Here is a 16134-nt window from a genome sequence, read left to right as displayed (position 1 = left end):
TGCTTTTTAAGACATTCAGCATGTAACCTAATTTCATTTGATAGGGTTTGTTTTTCCCTTCTCCATTTGCTGCCTAGAAATGTGTTTCATTATCTCCTGCAGAATTGGAGTTGGGAGGGAGAGCGGGAGAGTCTAAGTTCTCTGGGCCTCAAAAGCAGTACAAATTAAAATAAAACAACATAAAATAAAATTAAAATACATCACAAGAACGGCCATCCCAGTGGATTTTCTGTCTTAAACACTTCATACTGAACAGCTGTACGACTACGGAGTACTGGCTGGATCTCTTCAGTTTCCATTTCGGAAGCACAGAGAGAATACCAAACTCAAAAGAACAAAAGATAACACGTTAGCACAAACATAGACATGGTTAGATTGTATTCAAGGGAAACTGGTACCTACTTGAGGGAAAAGTTTTCAACTACTAGGCTCTTTTTAGGATGTCACATACCAATACTCTCAAAATTTTTAAAATGCAGAGCTTCCAAAGTATTCTAACATCCAGACAGGGTTTTATCTTTAAAAAGTAATTGAAATGAAATATGATTTCCCAGAATAAAAAACATTCGTTTAGAGGGATCTTTTTGAACATTGATATGTGACGAAAACACACACACACATCAGCAATTTGAGAACATCAACTTTTTAATTTAGAAAGAGTAATTAAGTAATTATTGGGGAGAAAAGACACGCACATCACTGAGTCCCTCAATAGCACAGGCTGTCTATGTGGCTTCTGGTGCCCTCAGCAGATGGAAATGAACTTACTTGATGTCACACAAAAGGGCCACTCCTCTCAGGATCCAGTGATCCGGGGACAACACTGTTCGCAAATATACCACAGTGATGAAGGTCAAATCAGTTCGCCTGGGTTTCTTGTAAACAGGACACACATACAGCTTGGGGTCCTTGGGTGCCGTGGAGTTAATGGCAAAGATGTGGAGCACGGGTAACTGCGTGAAGAGTACCTTGGGGGTGGATTCCGTGAGCTTCCCATTCCGTCTGTCCCAGGCTGCTCCATCCATATAGAGCCCATAAATATACACACCTTCCTGGAAGAGTCAAGCATAAGGTAATAGGATTTATTTTTTAAACTAGGTGCTGCAAAATTAGTGTCATAAAGGCTGTCAGTTTGGAAATAAAACACACACCAGTCTTAAAACACTACCAGAGGGAGGAAGGCACCACCGGGCATATTGCATTCGTGAAATACTAAGCCCAGTTTTCTCCTGCAGCCTGTGTTGAGGCTATGAGTGCTATAGAAATGTTCATGTTTGTTATTAGTTATTTAAGTGTGGGGGTGCCCTCCCTGAGCAACAGGCTTAGCCAGTAGCACCAGATCACCTCTACAGGGAGGTGAAAGTCTCTGAGAGGTCTGGTTTGAGTTGGTGGAAGGTGGGAGCACGGAACAGGATCTGGAGCTGCTGTCATGTAGGATCTCAGCCTGCCACTGGCCAAGCCAGCCTGTGTCTCAGCTTCATCTCAGCCACAGGATGAAGTGAGGTTTCCACAGCCAGGCCCAGCTAGTGGGAGAGTCAGAGCACCCCCAGAGGTCAGGCATGGTAGAGCCAGGGGAAGCATGGCAGGGGCGGCGTCTAGCCACCCTCCGCAGTGTCTCTCCCATACAATAGGCCCTGCCCTGGGGGTCCTCATCATTAAATCAGGGAGATAAGATGCATAGGTGCAGAAAAATTTTTTTAAGATGTGTTGAATAGCAGCACACACTTGTTACTGGGAGTGCCCGGAGAACTGCTCTGGGGGTGACGGCAGTGACTTCTGAGGCAAGGTCCCTGTGGCTGGAGTGTTCAGGGGCCTCTGTAGAGGGGATGGCCTTGATGGGCCTTGATGGCCTTGCAGCAGGGGGCTGTGTTTGGAAAGACAAAGGCGAGAGCATAGGCAACATAGGCAGGAGTAACACTGCAAAGAAAGGCAGGGCTGGCCGGAAGAGCCCCAGTATTTCCTTTACCAGAGGGCTCAATGGTTGTAAAAGAAGTTAGGGCTTGACCGTGGAAGGATCTGGGTGCTAAGCTGAAGAGTTTAAACTGGATCCTGTAGGCACTGGGGAGCCACAGAACATGTATTCACTAAAAAAAGAAAGGGTGAAGGAGAATCACAGGGGAGGCTCCAACAATCATGCCAGCTCACCAAATAGATAAATGTAGAGGATGGTGACCATTTTTCCATCTCCAGTGAGGATCAGATCAGGGGAAGTAAATGCCGATTGGAATAAAAGACAGCAAGATTCGTTGCAGAGTGTTTTCTGGAATCCCCCGTGTGGACTCACCGTGTGAGGACCATATTTTTTGAACCAAAAACGGAGGCACATGGTTTGACAGTAAAACCATGGGCAGTCCCAGAAAATCAGGACATACGGTTACCATCATTAACTCCGTGGGTGACAATGAACTACATGCATAATGGTACCACTTAAAAGCTATCGTACGGTAAATTGTATCCCTCTCCAGGGTGCTTTCAGCCTCAGAACTTTAAAAAGTCAGTGAGAAGGTGTGGTAGATAGACTAGTGTCACCCAAAACTTCATGTTCACCCAGAACCTTGGAATGTAATTATTTGGAAATAGGAACTTTGCACACATTGTTTAGATAAGGACATACTGAATTAAGGTAGGTTCTAAATCCAATGTGACTGGTAACTTTGTAAGAGGAGAGGACACAGAGATATATATACCTATGCAGATGAATGTGAGAAAGGAGGCGGAGATTGTAATGATGAAGGAAAGCCAAAGATCGTCAGTAACCACCAGAGGCTAAGAGGGAGGCTGAGAACAAGACTTTCCCTCGGGGCCTCCAGTAGAAACCAATCCTACCCTGATTTGACTTCTGGCCTTCTAAGCAGTGAGAGAATCGATCTCTGTTGTTTTTAGCCACCCACTGTAATGATACTTTGTTATGACAGCCTTGGAAAGGAACACAGATTTTGATTCCAGGAAGCAGGATGCTGCAGTAACAAATGCCTACAGATGTGGAAGGAATTCTGGAATTGCATAATGGGGAGAGGCTGGTGGAATTTTGAAACTGCCTAGAAGAGATTGTTGGTGGGAACCTGGAGGTTAAGGTGCTTCTGGTGAGGCCTCAGACAGGAATGAGGAAGATAATACTGGAAACTGAAGGAAAGGTGGCCCTCGTTATAAGGTGGCAGGGAACTTCACTAGAACTTGGAAATCATCTGGTCCAGCCCCCTTACTTGACAAATGAGGGAATGAAAATCAGAGAAAGGGAAAGGAAGACTGATTTATTGAGATTCTACGTGGGGTCCAGCACCACACCTAAATGATCACATTTAAATCTTCACAACTACCTTTTTAAAAAATTTATGTATCTATTTATTTATTTGAGACGGAGTCTTGCCCTGTCACCCAGGCTGGAGTGCAATGGCAGGATCTCGGTTCACTGCAACCTCTGCCTCCTGTATTCAAGCAATCCTCCCACCTCAGCCTCCCAAGTAGCTGGGATTACAGGTGCCCAACACCACCCCAGGCTAAGTTTTGTATTTTTAGTAGAGACGGGTTTCACCATGTTGGCCAGGCTGGTCTTGAACTCCTGACCTCAAGTGATTCTCCTGCCTCTGCCTCCCAAAGTGCTGGGATTATAAGCGTGAGCCACCGTGCCTGGCCACAACTACCTTTAATAAGGTTGAATTATCACGCTCATTTTGCAGATGAAGATGTGAAGACTCAAAAAAGTTAAAGAATTTGCCCACATTCATTGAGTAGATCAGCGTCCAGGCAGTGAGGGCTCTTCCCCCAGCCATGTTCCTTTCCACTCGAAGCTCAAAGGGGACACCCTGGAACTGGCCCCCGGCTCCAACCTGCTAGTCCTCTTTGTCTCTGCTGCCTATAGTAGAATCTTGAGTGGCCCATAGCAATAGCTGGATATGTGTAGAAAAGCCTTATTTATTTATTTATTGAGACAGGGTCTCACTCTGTCACCCAGGCTGGAGTCTGGTGGTGTGATCACTGCTTACTGCAGCCTCGACCTCCGGGGCTCAAGCAATCCTCCCACCTCAGCCTCCCAAGTAGCTGGGACTACAGATGTGTGCCACCACGACTGGCTATTTTTTGTTTGTTTGTTTTTGGTAGAGACAGGGTCTCCATGTGTTGCCTAGGCTGGTCTTGAACTCCTGGACTGAAGCTATCTTCCTGCCTCAGCCTCCCAAGGTGCTAGGATTATAGGCATGAGCCACTGCACCTAGCCAAAAAGCCTTTTTAGCAAACACAAGTATAACTTCTAATTTTGTAGAAAGGTAGTCTGCGGAGTTCTAAGAGCTCATTAGACCTTGTCATTCATTAACCTTCCACTCGGGCAGATAGGGGAGGTCTTCTGGTTGTGGCAGAGGGAACCCTTGCTGCAAAGCAAACGGACCTAACCAAGGCACTCATAGCTCAGTTTTAAGCAGAACTTGAAATTTCAGCTCTGTCTCCAGAACAGTCCTTGCTATTGCCCAGCGATGCCTACCCCAGGGGGTGACGTGATCTCCTCCTTGGTCTGTCTCAGAACTTCATTGTGGATGGTCACAGTGTCCAGTGCCCAGCCTTTGTGGGCACGGGTCACTTCTTGCCTCATTGCTGTGAGGAAGCCTTAAAGAAAAAAAGAAGAGATGTTGACTTCTTGTTGCAATCCATTTTAAAAACAAGAAGGAAGCCATGTTAAGTGTTACTTGCTTATCAATCTCCAAACTACACATCCAGCTCAAAAGGAGCTGAGGCCAAACCCCAGGGGAGACATTTCTCTCAGTGTTTCATTTCTGTGGGGACCGGCAATGAGCTAAATCTCGCCTGCTGACAGCAGGAAAGCAGTACCGTTTATACTTCAAACTGGCCCTTGGTTTGAAACTCTCCTGAGATTTCAGCTGCTCAAGTCTTAAAGGCTTGTAACCCAATTCTAGCTCACAGTCTCTATTTGAAAATATAATATCGAGGAATAAGATCAGAATGGTGAAATATTCTGAGAATAGCATTCCAATTAGACTTGAATCAAACCATTACTAAGCGTCTATTTGCTATAATGGAACAATTTCATTTAGTCTAGGGAAATAAGGCATAATGCCAAAATAGAAAACCTGACTTTCAATTTGACCAAACAAAGCAATCACCCTGGAAAGGAAGGCTACATGTTTTAATGTGCATAACACAGTGATTTTAAGACAATATGCAGTTCTGTACATTGTGGCTTTTCTTTAAAGTCAGTATTTGCAAACCATGCCATTCAATTCAATAAGATAAGCCTTTCTTGGAGAGTAACAATCAATGTTAGAAAAAAATACCCTAAACTTCAAACTGGACTTCAAAACCTTAAGAAAACATATTTATGGCCTACATATTTTATTTTGGCCTCCATGTAAATATTAAAAATCACAAAGCTCTCCAATGAGTAAAATTTTATAATGTGCGCATTCCTGCTAATCCTAGATTAGTTAGCTCTGAGAACCAAACCAGCACATACCAATGTATGCACAAAACAATACAAAAATGATAACATTTTATCGGGTTTGACTGGGAGTTGGGGGAGGGGAGAGTTGCAAGGCATAATTATAAGCATTGAGTCGAGATCCCTTGGAGTTGGAAGGAAAGAACTGGTCCTAGCCTGGCTTTACTGAGAGTCAAGTTCTCCCCATTATCAAATGAGACACTTGGAGAGGCACTCATATGGTCACGCTTTCATTCATCTGTCAAATCTTGCTGAAGTGGCCACCACGTACCAAGCCCTGTACTATGTGGGATGACCACAAAGATGAAGAGGCCATCCATGGGCCCCACATTCAAGGAGTTCAGTCCAGAGGGAGTGTGGGGGAGGTTGGACATTGATACAACGTTGTCATTATGAACAAAGGTGTGAACAAAGTTAACTACTCAGGAAGACAACTCAGGGAAAGCGTCATTGAGAAGATGAAGTGGAAGGTGACTCTTGAGAGCTACATAGGAGTTTGCCAGATGGGGCAATTCCAGGTAAAGGAACAGCACACGCACACACACGGATGGCTGAGAGAGCATAGAGTCAGTGGCAGCAGATAAGGTTAGAACGAAGACGGAGGAGTGATTTTTCAAGGTCAGAGTTTGGATTTAAGTCTGTGGATGGAGAGAAGCCACTGACAATTTAAATAATAACTCAAATGGTTTGGCTTTATTTGCATCTTGAAAAGTTTACTCAGAGCGCCCACTAAAATAGGATTTGGTGTGGTAAAGAAGGGCCCTTGCATTAACCCAAAAGAAGAGTTGACCAGTTGACCAAAGCAGCTGAGGGAAGGACTTTCATAGATTCTTATACAGCTACAGTTTCATGAAACCAAGAGTGCCTAGTAGGAGAGGCCGGTTTTATGATACAAAATGTTAAGTATAGGAGGCAGGAAATTTAGTGCAAGTTTGCCTGGCAGCTATTGCTGGTCAATGCCTGTGCTCTATGTGGAGTCACTTAAGGGGATTTGATCAGCATGCAATTATGTTGACTTCCTTTTTTTTATTATTTTAGAGACAGGGTCTTGCTAAGTTACTCAGGTTGGTCTCAAACTCTTGGGCTCAAGTGATCCTTCCACCTCAGCCTCTGGAGTAGCTGGGATTACAGATGCGAGCCGCTGTGCCAGGCAACTTCCATTTTAAACATTGAGGCTCCCATACTTTAGCAGTAAAACATTTGGTGTGTTTTCCAGTCAATGGTATATATGACTAAAATAATAAAATCCAATTCTCCATTCTAAGGCACTCCATGCATTTTCACCACTGAACATTCAGTGTGCACCCATGTATTAGACACTATATCCTAGTAGGGTTATGTGGACTTGGAATTAAATCAACCCTATTTTATGATATTTTAAGATTCATTACTATTCTATGAATCTACAAGGTCATAATGTACAAGACATGAATCCTGGTCTTAACCATCCATTTGCACAAGTTGCATAATTAAAATTTTCTATAACATTTAAAGTCCCAGCTAAACTGCAAATTTGACCTCACTCCTTGTGGGCACTCAAGAGAATGTCACAGGTGCCAGAGGAAGATAGAACTGGATTCTCACTTATTTAGCACATCTGCTTCAAAGACTTCAGCCATCATCAGAGCTCTGGAAAACTCTAGTGCAAATAAAGAGAGGCCATTTCTTGTCTTCTCCCTAATGGGGAGAGGTGCTCTCTCATGGGACTCATGTTGGCCAGCCGACTTCGGCCATAAGCCTCCTAATGCTTAGGAATGCCAGGAGGCGGACTCTAGAACACACTGATGTTACCTTGTACTATTAAGAAAGGAAAATGTTAAATATATTTGCAGCCTGAGAGTGCAGGATAGGAAACGTTAATGGGCCATTCCCATGTTCAGAGAACGTAGAGAAGATACATATCCTTTCAAGTCTTGATCGTTTTGTTTCTGCTTCCTAAAGAGAGCATGATCCTTGTGGCACTCAAAGGGTAGCAAATCCAATGAATTGTTCATTATTGAATTTAAAAAATGAATGGCCATCTTTCTTGTAGACTGATAACAAGTCTAATGGAATGAAAAACTGGTTTTTTGAAGCCTGTATAATTTTTAAAGACTATTGATATATTTTTCTTTATAAGAGCTTGAAAGCAGTACTTTTGTTTTGGCACAATTTAGTTTTCGTTGTTGTTGTTTGTTTGTTTTTTAGACAGAGTCTGGCTCTGTCACCCAGGCTGGAGTGCAGTGACGCAATCTCTGCTCACCGCAGGCTCTGCTTCCCGGGTTCATGCCATTCTCCTGCCTCAGCTTCCCGAGTAGCTGGGACTACAGGTACCTGCCACCTCACCCAACTAATTTTTTGTATTTTTAGTAGAGATGGGTTTCACCATGTTAGCCAGAATGGTCTCGATCTCCTGACCTCGTGATCCACCCGCCTTGGCCTCCCAAAGTGCTGGGATTACAGGCATGAGCCACTGCACCCGGCCGGCACAATTTGGTTTTAATAATTCCTAAACCAAATTTCAATCATCAGTGGTAGAAAAATGATTCTTATGTTCATATGTTTAACTCCAAAGGGAGAATCAAAAAGTTGGGGAAAATCTTCAACAATAGTAACCTTCTATTCTTCATGAGATTAAACAGGTGATTTGATTATTTAAACATCTGAGTTACATGTGGTCTGAATTAGACGCTTTAAAAAAAAATTCTTCCCCCTCAAACCCATAAAGCATAATGAATTCTTCACACACTTGTCAAGCTTGTTCTTTTGAAAAAACTCATAAGTTTGAAACATGTATCTAAAATACAATTTATAAAATGCTTAATCTGCTGATTCCGGAGCCACAGTGCAGGGTGGGGTGGGGATAGGCAGCTGCCCACTACGCCAGCAGAGCAAGACTGCAGGCATGTGGCCCTCCCTCCCAGGCCCTTCTGTTCAGACACCCAAGGGGAACATGTGCACCGCTGGGATCACACAACCAGAAAACAAGACCCCAGAGGCTTCTTGAGTCTCTGCTTACCAGAGAAGCTGGATGCAGCCCTGCCAGTGCATCCCTGAGCAGGGCACCCCCAGATGGGACAAAGCAAGGTATGGCTCGGCTGGGCAGGGCAGGGCAGGGCTGGGCAGGCAGGTAGGCTCTGGAAAGGGAGGATGGTAGCAGACAGGGTGTTGCCTCCTGCCTGCAGTTGGGGAGCACCCTGATTGAGTGGGCTGAGAAGGGTTGGTCACCAAGCCTGGACCACTCAGCTCCTTTGGTTATAGGCTGGTATCAGAGTAGTGGCTCATGGGAAGCAGTTAGCTGGAAAGTCTGAGGCTTGGCCCATGGAGTCAGGGAGGAGCTGGGGGAAGAGGACAGTACCGTGAAGGCAGGTAAAAAGGTAGTAGCCTCAGGTTTCTGCATCCCCCTGGGGTTTGCCAACCCAAAGCCTGCTGCTTACTTTAAAAAGAGAAGGAAAAAAAGCGCTTAATGAAAGTTATAGACACTTACCCCCAGCCCCAAAATCCAAATGGTTTTTTCATCTCTCCTTCGGCCTCCTCCCAATACAATACAGTTTCCTGTTTTCTTTCTTTTTAAAAATTCCCTTTTAAGCTAGAATTATACTTCGGAAACTCAGGTCTAAAGTAACACTTGGTATGTGTCCATTCCTATAATAGTAGCAATCCAACAGTTCAACACACTCATGGCCGTTGTTGGACTTGTGCAATCAGCTGGCTTAAAGAAAGCTGAAGAGTGCTTTAAATATCATTTCATACAAGGCCTTAGAAAAGGTGAAAGAAATAACTAATCAGGAAGATTGCTCTCCTCAAATGCATAAGGAGTTGGTTGGCATTTTGTAATGATTTATACTAAAAATAAGCAACATTTTCTTTTCTTTAATAAATGAACTGGTCCTTATGCAATAGGCCTTAGGCTGTGCAGTTATTTCCTGTCTAATCAGTTACTAAGCTTCCCAGTAGCATCTTTGAAGATGAGGAGAAATGATGTTCCTGCCACGAGTGTACGACAGGCAGTTTTTCCCCCAAATGAGAAGCAAATGCAGTTCATTGGTAAATTAAACAAAAGGTCAGAAATCATTAAATGAAGACAGGGTTGGTCAACCCAGTCGAATAAAAATGCAACAAGCACCTTTCCCAGTTCTTTGCTGTAAGGCAGGGACCTTAAACTGCTGAAAATTAGAGACACCCAGGAATTTTCTAAAACTCCCAATTCCCAAGTCACAGCTCAGATCAATAAAATCAGAATCTCTGGAGGTGGAACCCAGGTACCAGCTTTGTTTTACGGCAGGGCTTCTCAGACCTTAATGTCCACGGGAATCACCTGGGGAGTGGGATGTACTAAAAGTACACGTTCTGATTCAGTAGGTAGATCAAGAGTGGGGCTTGAAATTCTGCATTTGAATCAAGCTTCCAGGTGATACAGATGCTGCTGGCTGGTGGACCAGATACTGGGGAGCAAAGGTCCAAGATTAAGGTTCTTCACTCATCAGAATGACCAAGGAAGTTTTTCAGAAAATTTATTGCCACCAACAGTGTGACAGCATTCCTATTTCTCTGCAGCCATTGTGAAAGACAGTGTGGCAATTCCTCAAGGATCTAGAACCAGAAATACCATTTGAGCCAGCAATCCCATTACTGGGCATATACCCAAAGGAATACAAATCATTCTGCTATAAAGTCACAGGCACACGTATGTTTATTGCAGCACTATTTACAATAGCAAAGACATGGAATCAACCCAAATGACCATCAAGGATAGACTGGATAAAGAAAATGTGGCACATATACACCATGGAATACTATGCAGCCATAAAAAGGAATGAGATCATGTCCTTGGCAGGGACATGAATGAAGCTGGAAGCCATCATCCTCGGCAAACTAACACAGGAACAGAAAACCAAACACCACGTGTTCTCACTCACAAGTGAGAGTTGAACAATGAGAACACATGGACACAGGGAGGGGAACACACACACTGAGGCCTATTGGTGGGGGCAAGGGGAGGGAGAGCATTAAGACAAATAGCTGATGCATATGGGGCTTAAAACCTAGATGACAGGTGCAGCAAACCACCATGACACACATATACTTATGTAACAAACCTGCACCTTCTGCACATGTATCCCAGAACTTACAGTAAAATAAAAAAGAAAAGAAAAGAAAATTGATTGTGTGGACCCTAAAGGGCTCATCCCTAGAGATTCTGATATACTTGTTCTGGGGCCCCAGGTAGTAGTAGGTGTTAAAAGCTCCCCAGGTGATTTTACTGTGGAGGCAGGTGTGAGAACCACTGCCCTGTAAAAAGTTCTACAGACAAGTCATTGACAGTCATTGATCCACAGTTGTTTTAAGAACAAGTCTGACAAGTGGGAAAAGTACAGGCACAATATTAAGAAGACTGTCAGTAGTAAAAGCTGACTCTTTCCAGGGCCCCTCGAGACACACACCTTCTCTGAAATGACTAATCCAAGACATAATTGGCTCCAGTAAAACTTCAGTATAAACGGGAGAGTTGGGACTACCCGTCTTAGCAAGGCTGGGATGAGCTAAACCCACCATGTCCCACATTTAAAAATGTAATTCCTGCCCTGAACTATCTTTTCCTTGAGCTAATTTATGCTTCCTTTCCCTTTAACCAACTTCCCACTTCTCCCCTCTCTCCCAAACCTTTCCACTGTTCCCTCTGTTGACAAACTCTCATATTTTCCACCTTTTCACAGAACGTTCTTTCCACCTTCCGCCAGATTGCCCTGGCTCAACCCTAAAGACCTTGCCCTTCCCAACTGTTCCTCCACCCTTTATGGGAAATTCTGCTGCATTGACAACCACAGCCTCTGGCCACATGTCCCTCCTCTCACTGTCCTTGCCATATACCCATCTGCTGACACCTATTAAGCACTCTGACAACACCTGGGTCTCTCCAGCACCCCATTCAACATCTGACCTCTCAGACCCTTGGCCTCACCGTTTTTTATGACTTTCTCCTCAACTCCACCCCTTTTCTTCACTTCCTTCCCTGCTTACTTCAGATCAATCGTTTTCATCTCTTGCCCGGCAAAACCACAATCCCAGATGAATCCAAATGTCCCCACCTCTCACATCTATACCAGACTGCTGAATGAAACTAGAAACCATCGCACAGCCACCATCACCACAGTTCACAATCAAGAGCCTCAACAGAATTCTCAAGGCCACTTATTAGTCCTTCCCTGTCCCCCTCATCTGCCCTCTTTCTCAAACTTCTGCCACTCTTTTAAAACCTCTCCACCATGAACCCTAGAACTTAAAGTATAATTTAAAAATAATAATAATAATAATATAAAAAATATCAAATTTTCACCAAATTTGAAAAGATACCACTTTTTCAAATTTTCACTTTGAAAAAGTATCAAAATTTACAGATCATCAAAAAGTAGAGTACAGGAGAAAAAAGTTGCACATGCTGGAGCCAGATGACCTGGTCCATCCTCGATCTGCTCCATAAGTCCTTGGACAAACTACTTAATGGAATGCTGCTGTTTCTTGAACTATAAAGCACGGTTGATAGTAACACCAGGGTTTGGTGGCAATTCCACTTTTAGGAATTTGTCTTTCAAGTATATTTGAAAATATGCAAAGTGATCCATGTAGAGGATGTTCATTGCATTGTTATTTATAACAGCAAAACGTCGGAAAAAACCGAAATGTCTATCAATGAAAAACTGGTTAAATAAATTGCGGTACATCCTCACAATGCCATACATCTACTGAAATGACAGAGAATGATCTTGATGTTCTTTATTATTGTATAAAATACTTCCAAGTTGTGTTAAGTGAAAAAAGCAAGATGCAGTATACTGTGTCAGTAGTCATGAGAAAAACAAGGATAAAAACAATGCACATCTCAATTATCTTACACATTTACAAAATAAAATCTGAATGGGAATAAATAAAATAAATAAATCAAATCTCTCCACCAACACCTTCTTGCTTTCAAGAGGACCTCGCCTCCTCCTTCGGACAGAGAGTAGAAAGCATTAGACGGGAATGCCCTTAACTTCTTGCCAGCAAGCCTACCTACACTCCATTACCATAAGCATCTATGCCCTTTCCTTCCTTATTACTCCTATTACAATGTGCAAGGTGCGCTTGCCTGGAGCACATTTCTCCACTTGTGAGTGCTGTGTCCACCTCCTTCTGCTTCTTTTACCTCCTCTCTGGGATTGTTGGGCTCTCTCTCCCTCCCTCATCCCTCCCCCAACCCCCTTTCTATCTTTCTCTCTCCTTCCCACCAGTATTTGAACAGGTTTAAGCCTCTCCTATCACTAAAAGAAAAAGAAAGAAAACTTTTTATTTAAATACCTATTCCTCCAGCTTGCTTCTCATCTTCCCAGCCAAATATCTTGAGAGAATTATCCATGTTATCCATATTCACCCCATCTCCATTTCCTCATTTCACTCACACACCCTCAAATCAGACTCCTGCACCTCCCCACCTATTCCACTGAGACTCCTGCCAACAGTCTTCTTGTTGAAAAATCCATCTGGCCATTTTGGCCCATCTTACTTGCCTGCTTGGAGCATCTGCCACTACTCTTACTTACTACTTCTCCTTGCCTTCCATGACACCATGCTGTACTAGTTTCCCTCTTCTATACTGTTTGACATAAGGACCCCATTCACAAGAGTCCAGGTGACCTGGAGGATGGTGCACAAGCACATTCAGCAGAATCCTGGCAAGGATGACTCAGGAGGAAAATGGGCAGATCACGGCTCTGGTGACCTTTGCAGGAGGATGAAATTCCTACTTGGCAGGTGGAATTGAGGAATGAGCATGCCACAGTGGGACATTAAATGAGTCAGTCATAGGCCGAGGTCATCAACAAGAGGGCCGAGGCCAAGGACAGAAGCTGTCAAGAAGAGCACACAAAGTGAGCTCTGAGGTAGGATGAGAGCTCTCTGAGACGAGAGGAGGGGCATGGATGGAAACTAAGGCATGAGAGTTTTCAGAGTCGGCATTCTAGCTCGAGTCAAGGGCAATGATGTCATCAGAGAGGTCGTTAGATATGAGGGCCGTGGAGGGAGCAGTTTCAGCACAGTGATGGGGCCTGGCCAGATTACAAAGGACTCGGTGGTTGGTAAGGAAGGTAAACACATGCAGAGACTGGAATTACAAGAGATGTGGTTGTATCTAAGGCCAGTGCATAAAAGCTGCTCACACAAAAAGTCAAGGAGGACGGGTTGTTATTCACTCAGAGGCATTTCTATAGTTCAGTGATTTGGGGACAGGGCAGGTTAGTGCTATCACTCACGTTGAAGTTTAGGACCTTGAGGTCCACTCACCTAGATTCCCCAAGATGTTTAAGGGTAGCTCTCATTCATCAAACAGTGGCACTGGGGCATGCTTAGAATTGCTATTAGATTAGAAGCTGTCCCCCAGTCCCTTCCAATCCTAAAGTTCCATTAGTCCTTGGCACACATTCCCACCTCCACAAATGGCAGGCTTTTATAACTCTTCAAGACAAGCATTCAGAGATTCTAGCTAGTTGATGATGTTTCCCTGAAAACACACACACAGGCAGAAGGTTGTAGATTATTTTTACAGAAATGCAAGATAACAGGACAAACATGATTCATCTCTTTGATGCAGCAAAATTGCCTCTAACTGAAAAATCTTGATTTGCATTATGGAAGAAGTTGTCACTGATATCTGACACAACAGACTGGCATGGCTTGTCAAGACACTGAGAAAAAATAACAGAAAAAAGTGGATGCAGTTTGGCATCTAAATGGCATCAAGCTCCAGACTGAGCTAAACATTAGGAAAATAATGGGACTGCATGGTTCAATCTACTACAGAGGTGTGAGACCTGGGGAACACGTTCAGCCTCTGCCTCCATTTCATTAGCAGCACCTGTGAGTCATAGCTAACATCAAATGGCAAAGCATGGCTATCAATTAAGATGTTCTGAAAGGCAGTCAATACCCTGGCTTGAAGTCAGGCTCATTACAAGTCATATTCTTTGGGTTTAAACACATCCCACACACAGCACAGACATGTACACACACTTGCAAGCTCATGCACCAGAAGCTAAATCATGTTACATGATGCACTGAAAAGGCACACCTAAGGGAAAAACAGACCAGGGCTATCCTTTGTGACCCCCGAGAAAAACAATCTTAAATTATGTGGGAAGATGTGCACCAACGACTGCTGCGAAAACACAGTGGAGCACAAAGGTTCTCCTGGCCTGAGCAATCCACCAGGAGACAAATCCACACACTGAAAAAAGCCACAGGTTGAAAAAACTATCACAGGGTCACAGATATAGACAGCTTGACTATTTTAATCATCCAGTCTAATTGCCACATGGTTGAGCTCGTCAATTGCTACAGAAATGATGGTGAGGGGTGCTGAAAATGCCAGATGAGCTCCACGGTGTCTGACTCAGCCTCTTTAAATATGACAGACAAAATATCAGGCCACCCATAAGGCCAACAGCAGTGCTACAAACAGCAGAAGCTCGGGTGCTGACCAGGGGTAAGTGAAGCATGTCACTTGTCCTTGAGGTAGCACGGAACTCAAAGTCACTTAGGCCTGTGGAGCAGTCACCAAAAGGACAATGAGGGAAACACACTAAACAGTATCAGATGTCATATTACATTATAAAATTATAAACATTAGCAATCACACATGAAAAAAGCCTTTGCAGGCATTCTAGAGTCTTCTTTATGGTCCAGGTGATTTTGATTACTGTATATATACTTGTGATGAAACTATGGCCTTTACGCAAACTATATTGTGTTTTACTTAAATATGTAGGGTTTTTTTTTTTTAAGCCATTTACTTAAATGTTTTGAACCAAAGAAAGAAATTATTTCATTGAAGAGGACTGAGTTAGAGGACATAAAACTCGGGAGATACATTCATGTTGGGAAATCAACTGTTGATGTTAAACAGTATCCAGCGAGTTTCCAGTTAGTTGGAAAGGACTCTGTTTGCACACTGCCTGGGAACATGTATGGAGTTGCTGTAATCTTTATTTGCCAGATTTGGCCAAGTGAGGTGGAACAGAAAGTAATTTGTCCCTCATGTCAAGAGAACGAAAAGAGAGCAGAGAAGTGATTAGTGTGCAGGAAGAGTTGACTTCCAGTCTTCTGTGCGACTAATGGAAAGCAGTCATGGATAAGGGTGTGTGTGTGCTTGTGTGTAAAGGGTAGGATGTTTGAATAAGTTAGGGCTTTCCAAGACATGGAGAGACCTGAGAGAAAGAATCAAAGTCTAACCTGAAAGCAGAACTGAAGAAAAGGGAAAAGATGAGTATTATTAACAAATGAAGGAAAGTAAGGCATTAACTGAAATGGGATGTATTAGTCCATTTTCACACTGCTATAAAGACATATCCAAAACTGGGTAATTTATGAAGGAATGAGGTTTAAATTGACTCAGTTCTGCATGGCTGGGGATGCCTCAAGAAACTTACAATCATGGCAGAAGGGGAAGCAGGTACGTCTTACATGGAGGCAGGAGAGAGAGTGAAGGAGGAACGGCCAAACACTTATTAAACCATAAGATCTCATGAGAACTCACTCACTATCACAAAAGCAGCATGGGGAAAACCACCTCCATGATCCAATCACTGGGATTACAATTTGAGATGAGTTTTGGGTGGGGACACAGAGCCAAATCATATTATGTGAATCTACATTGGTATTTATTTAAGTATTGTTCT

General features: G+C 43.5%; 1 protein-coding gene across 1 annotated transcript in view; it reads right to left on the bottom strand.

Moving 5' to 3' along the window:
* Positions 1-631: 631 nt before the first annotated feature.
* DNAH8 (dynein axonemal heavy chain 8) overlaps positions 632-16134 on the bottom strand; it is a 334964-nt gene continuing 319461 nt past the window's right edge. Inside the window, exons 92-93 of the mRNA XM_033217044.1 lie at positions 4475-4596; positions 632-1052 (exon numbers count right to left, since the gene is read on the bottom strand). Of these exons, the coding sequence (XP_033072935.1) occupies positions 765-1052; positions 4475-4596 (410 nt within the window). The 3' untranslated portion in view covers positions 632-764. The remainder of the gene's footprint in view (positions 1053-4474; positions 4597-16134) is intronic.

The sequence above is a fragment of the Trachypithecus francoisi genome, unplaced genomic scaffold (genome assembly GCF_009764315.1).
Source record: "Trachypithecus francoisi isolate TF-2019V2 unplaced genomic scaffold, Tfra_2.0 Lachesis_group10, whole genome shotgun sequence".
NCBI lineage: Eukaryota > Metazoa > Chordata > Mammalia > Primates > Cercopithecidae > Trachypithecus > Trachypithecus francoisi.
This window is presented reverse-complemented; position numbering and strand designations above follow the sequence as displayed.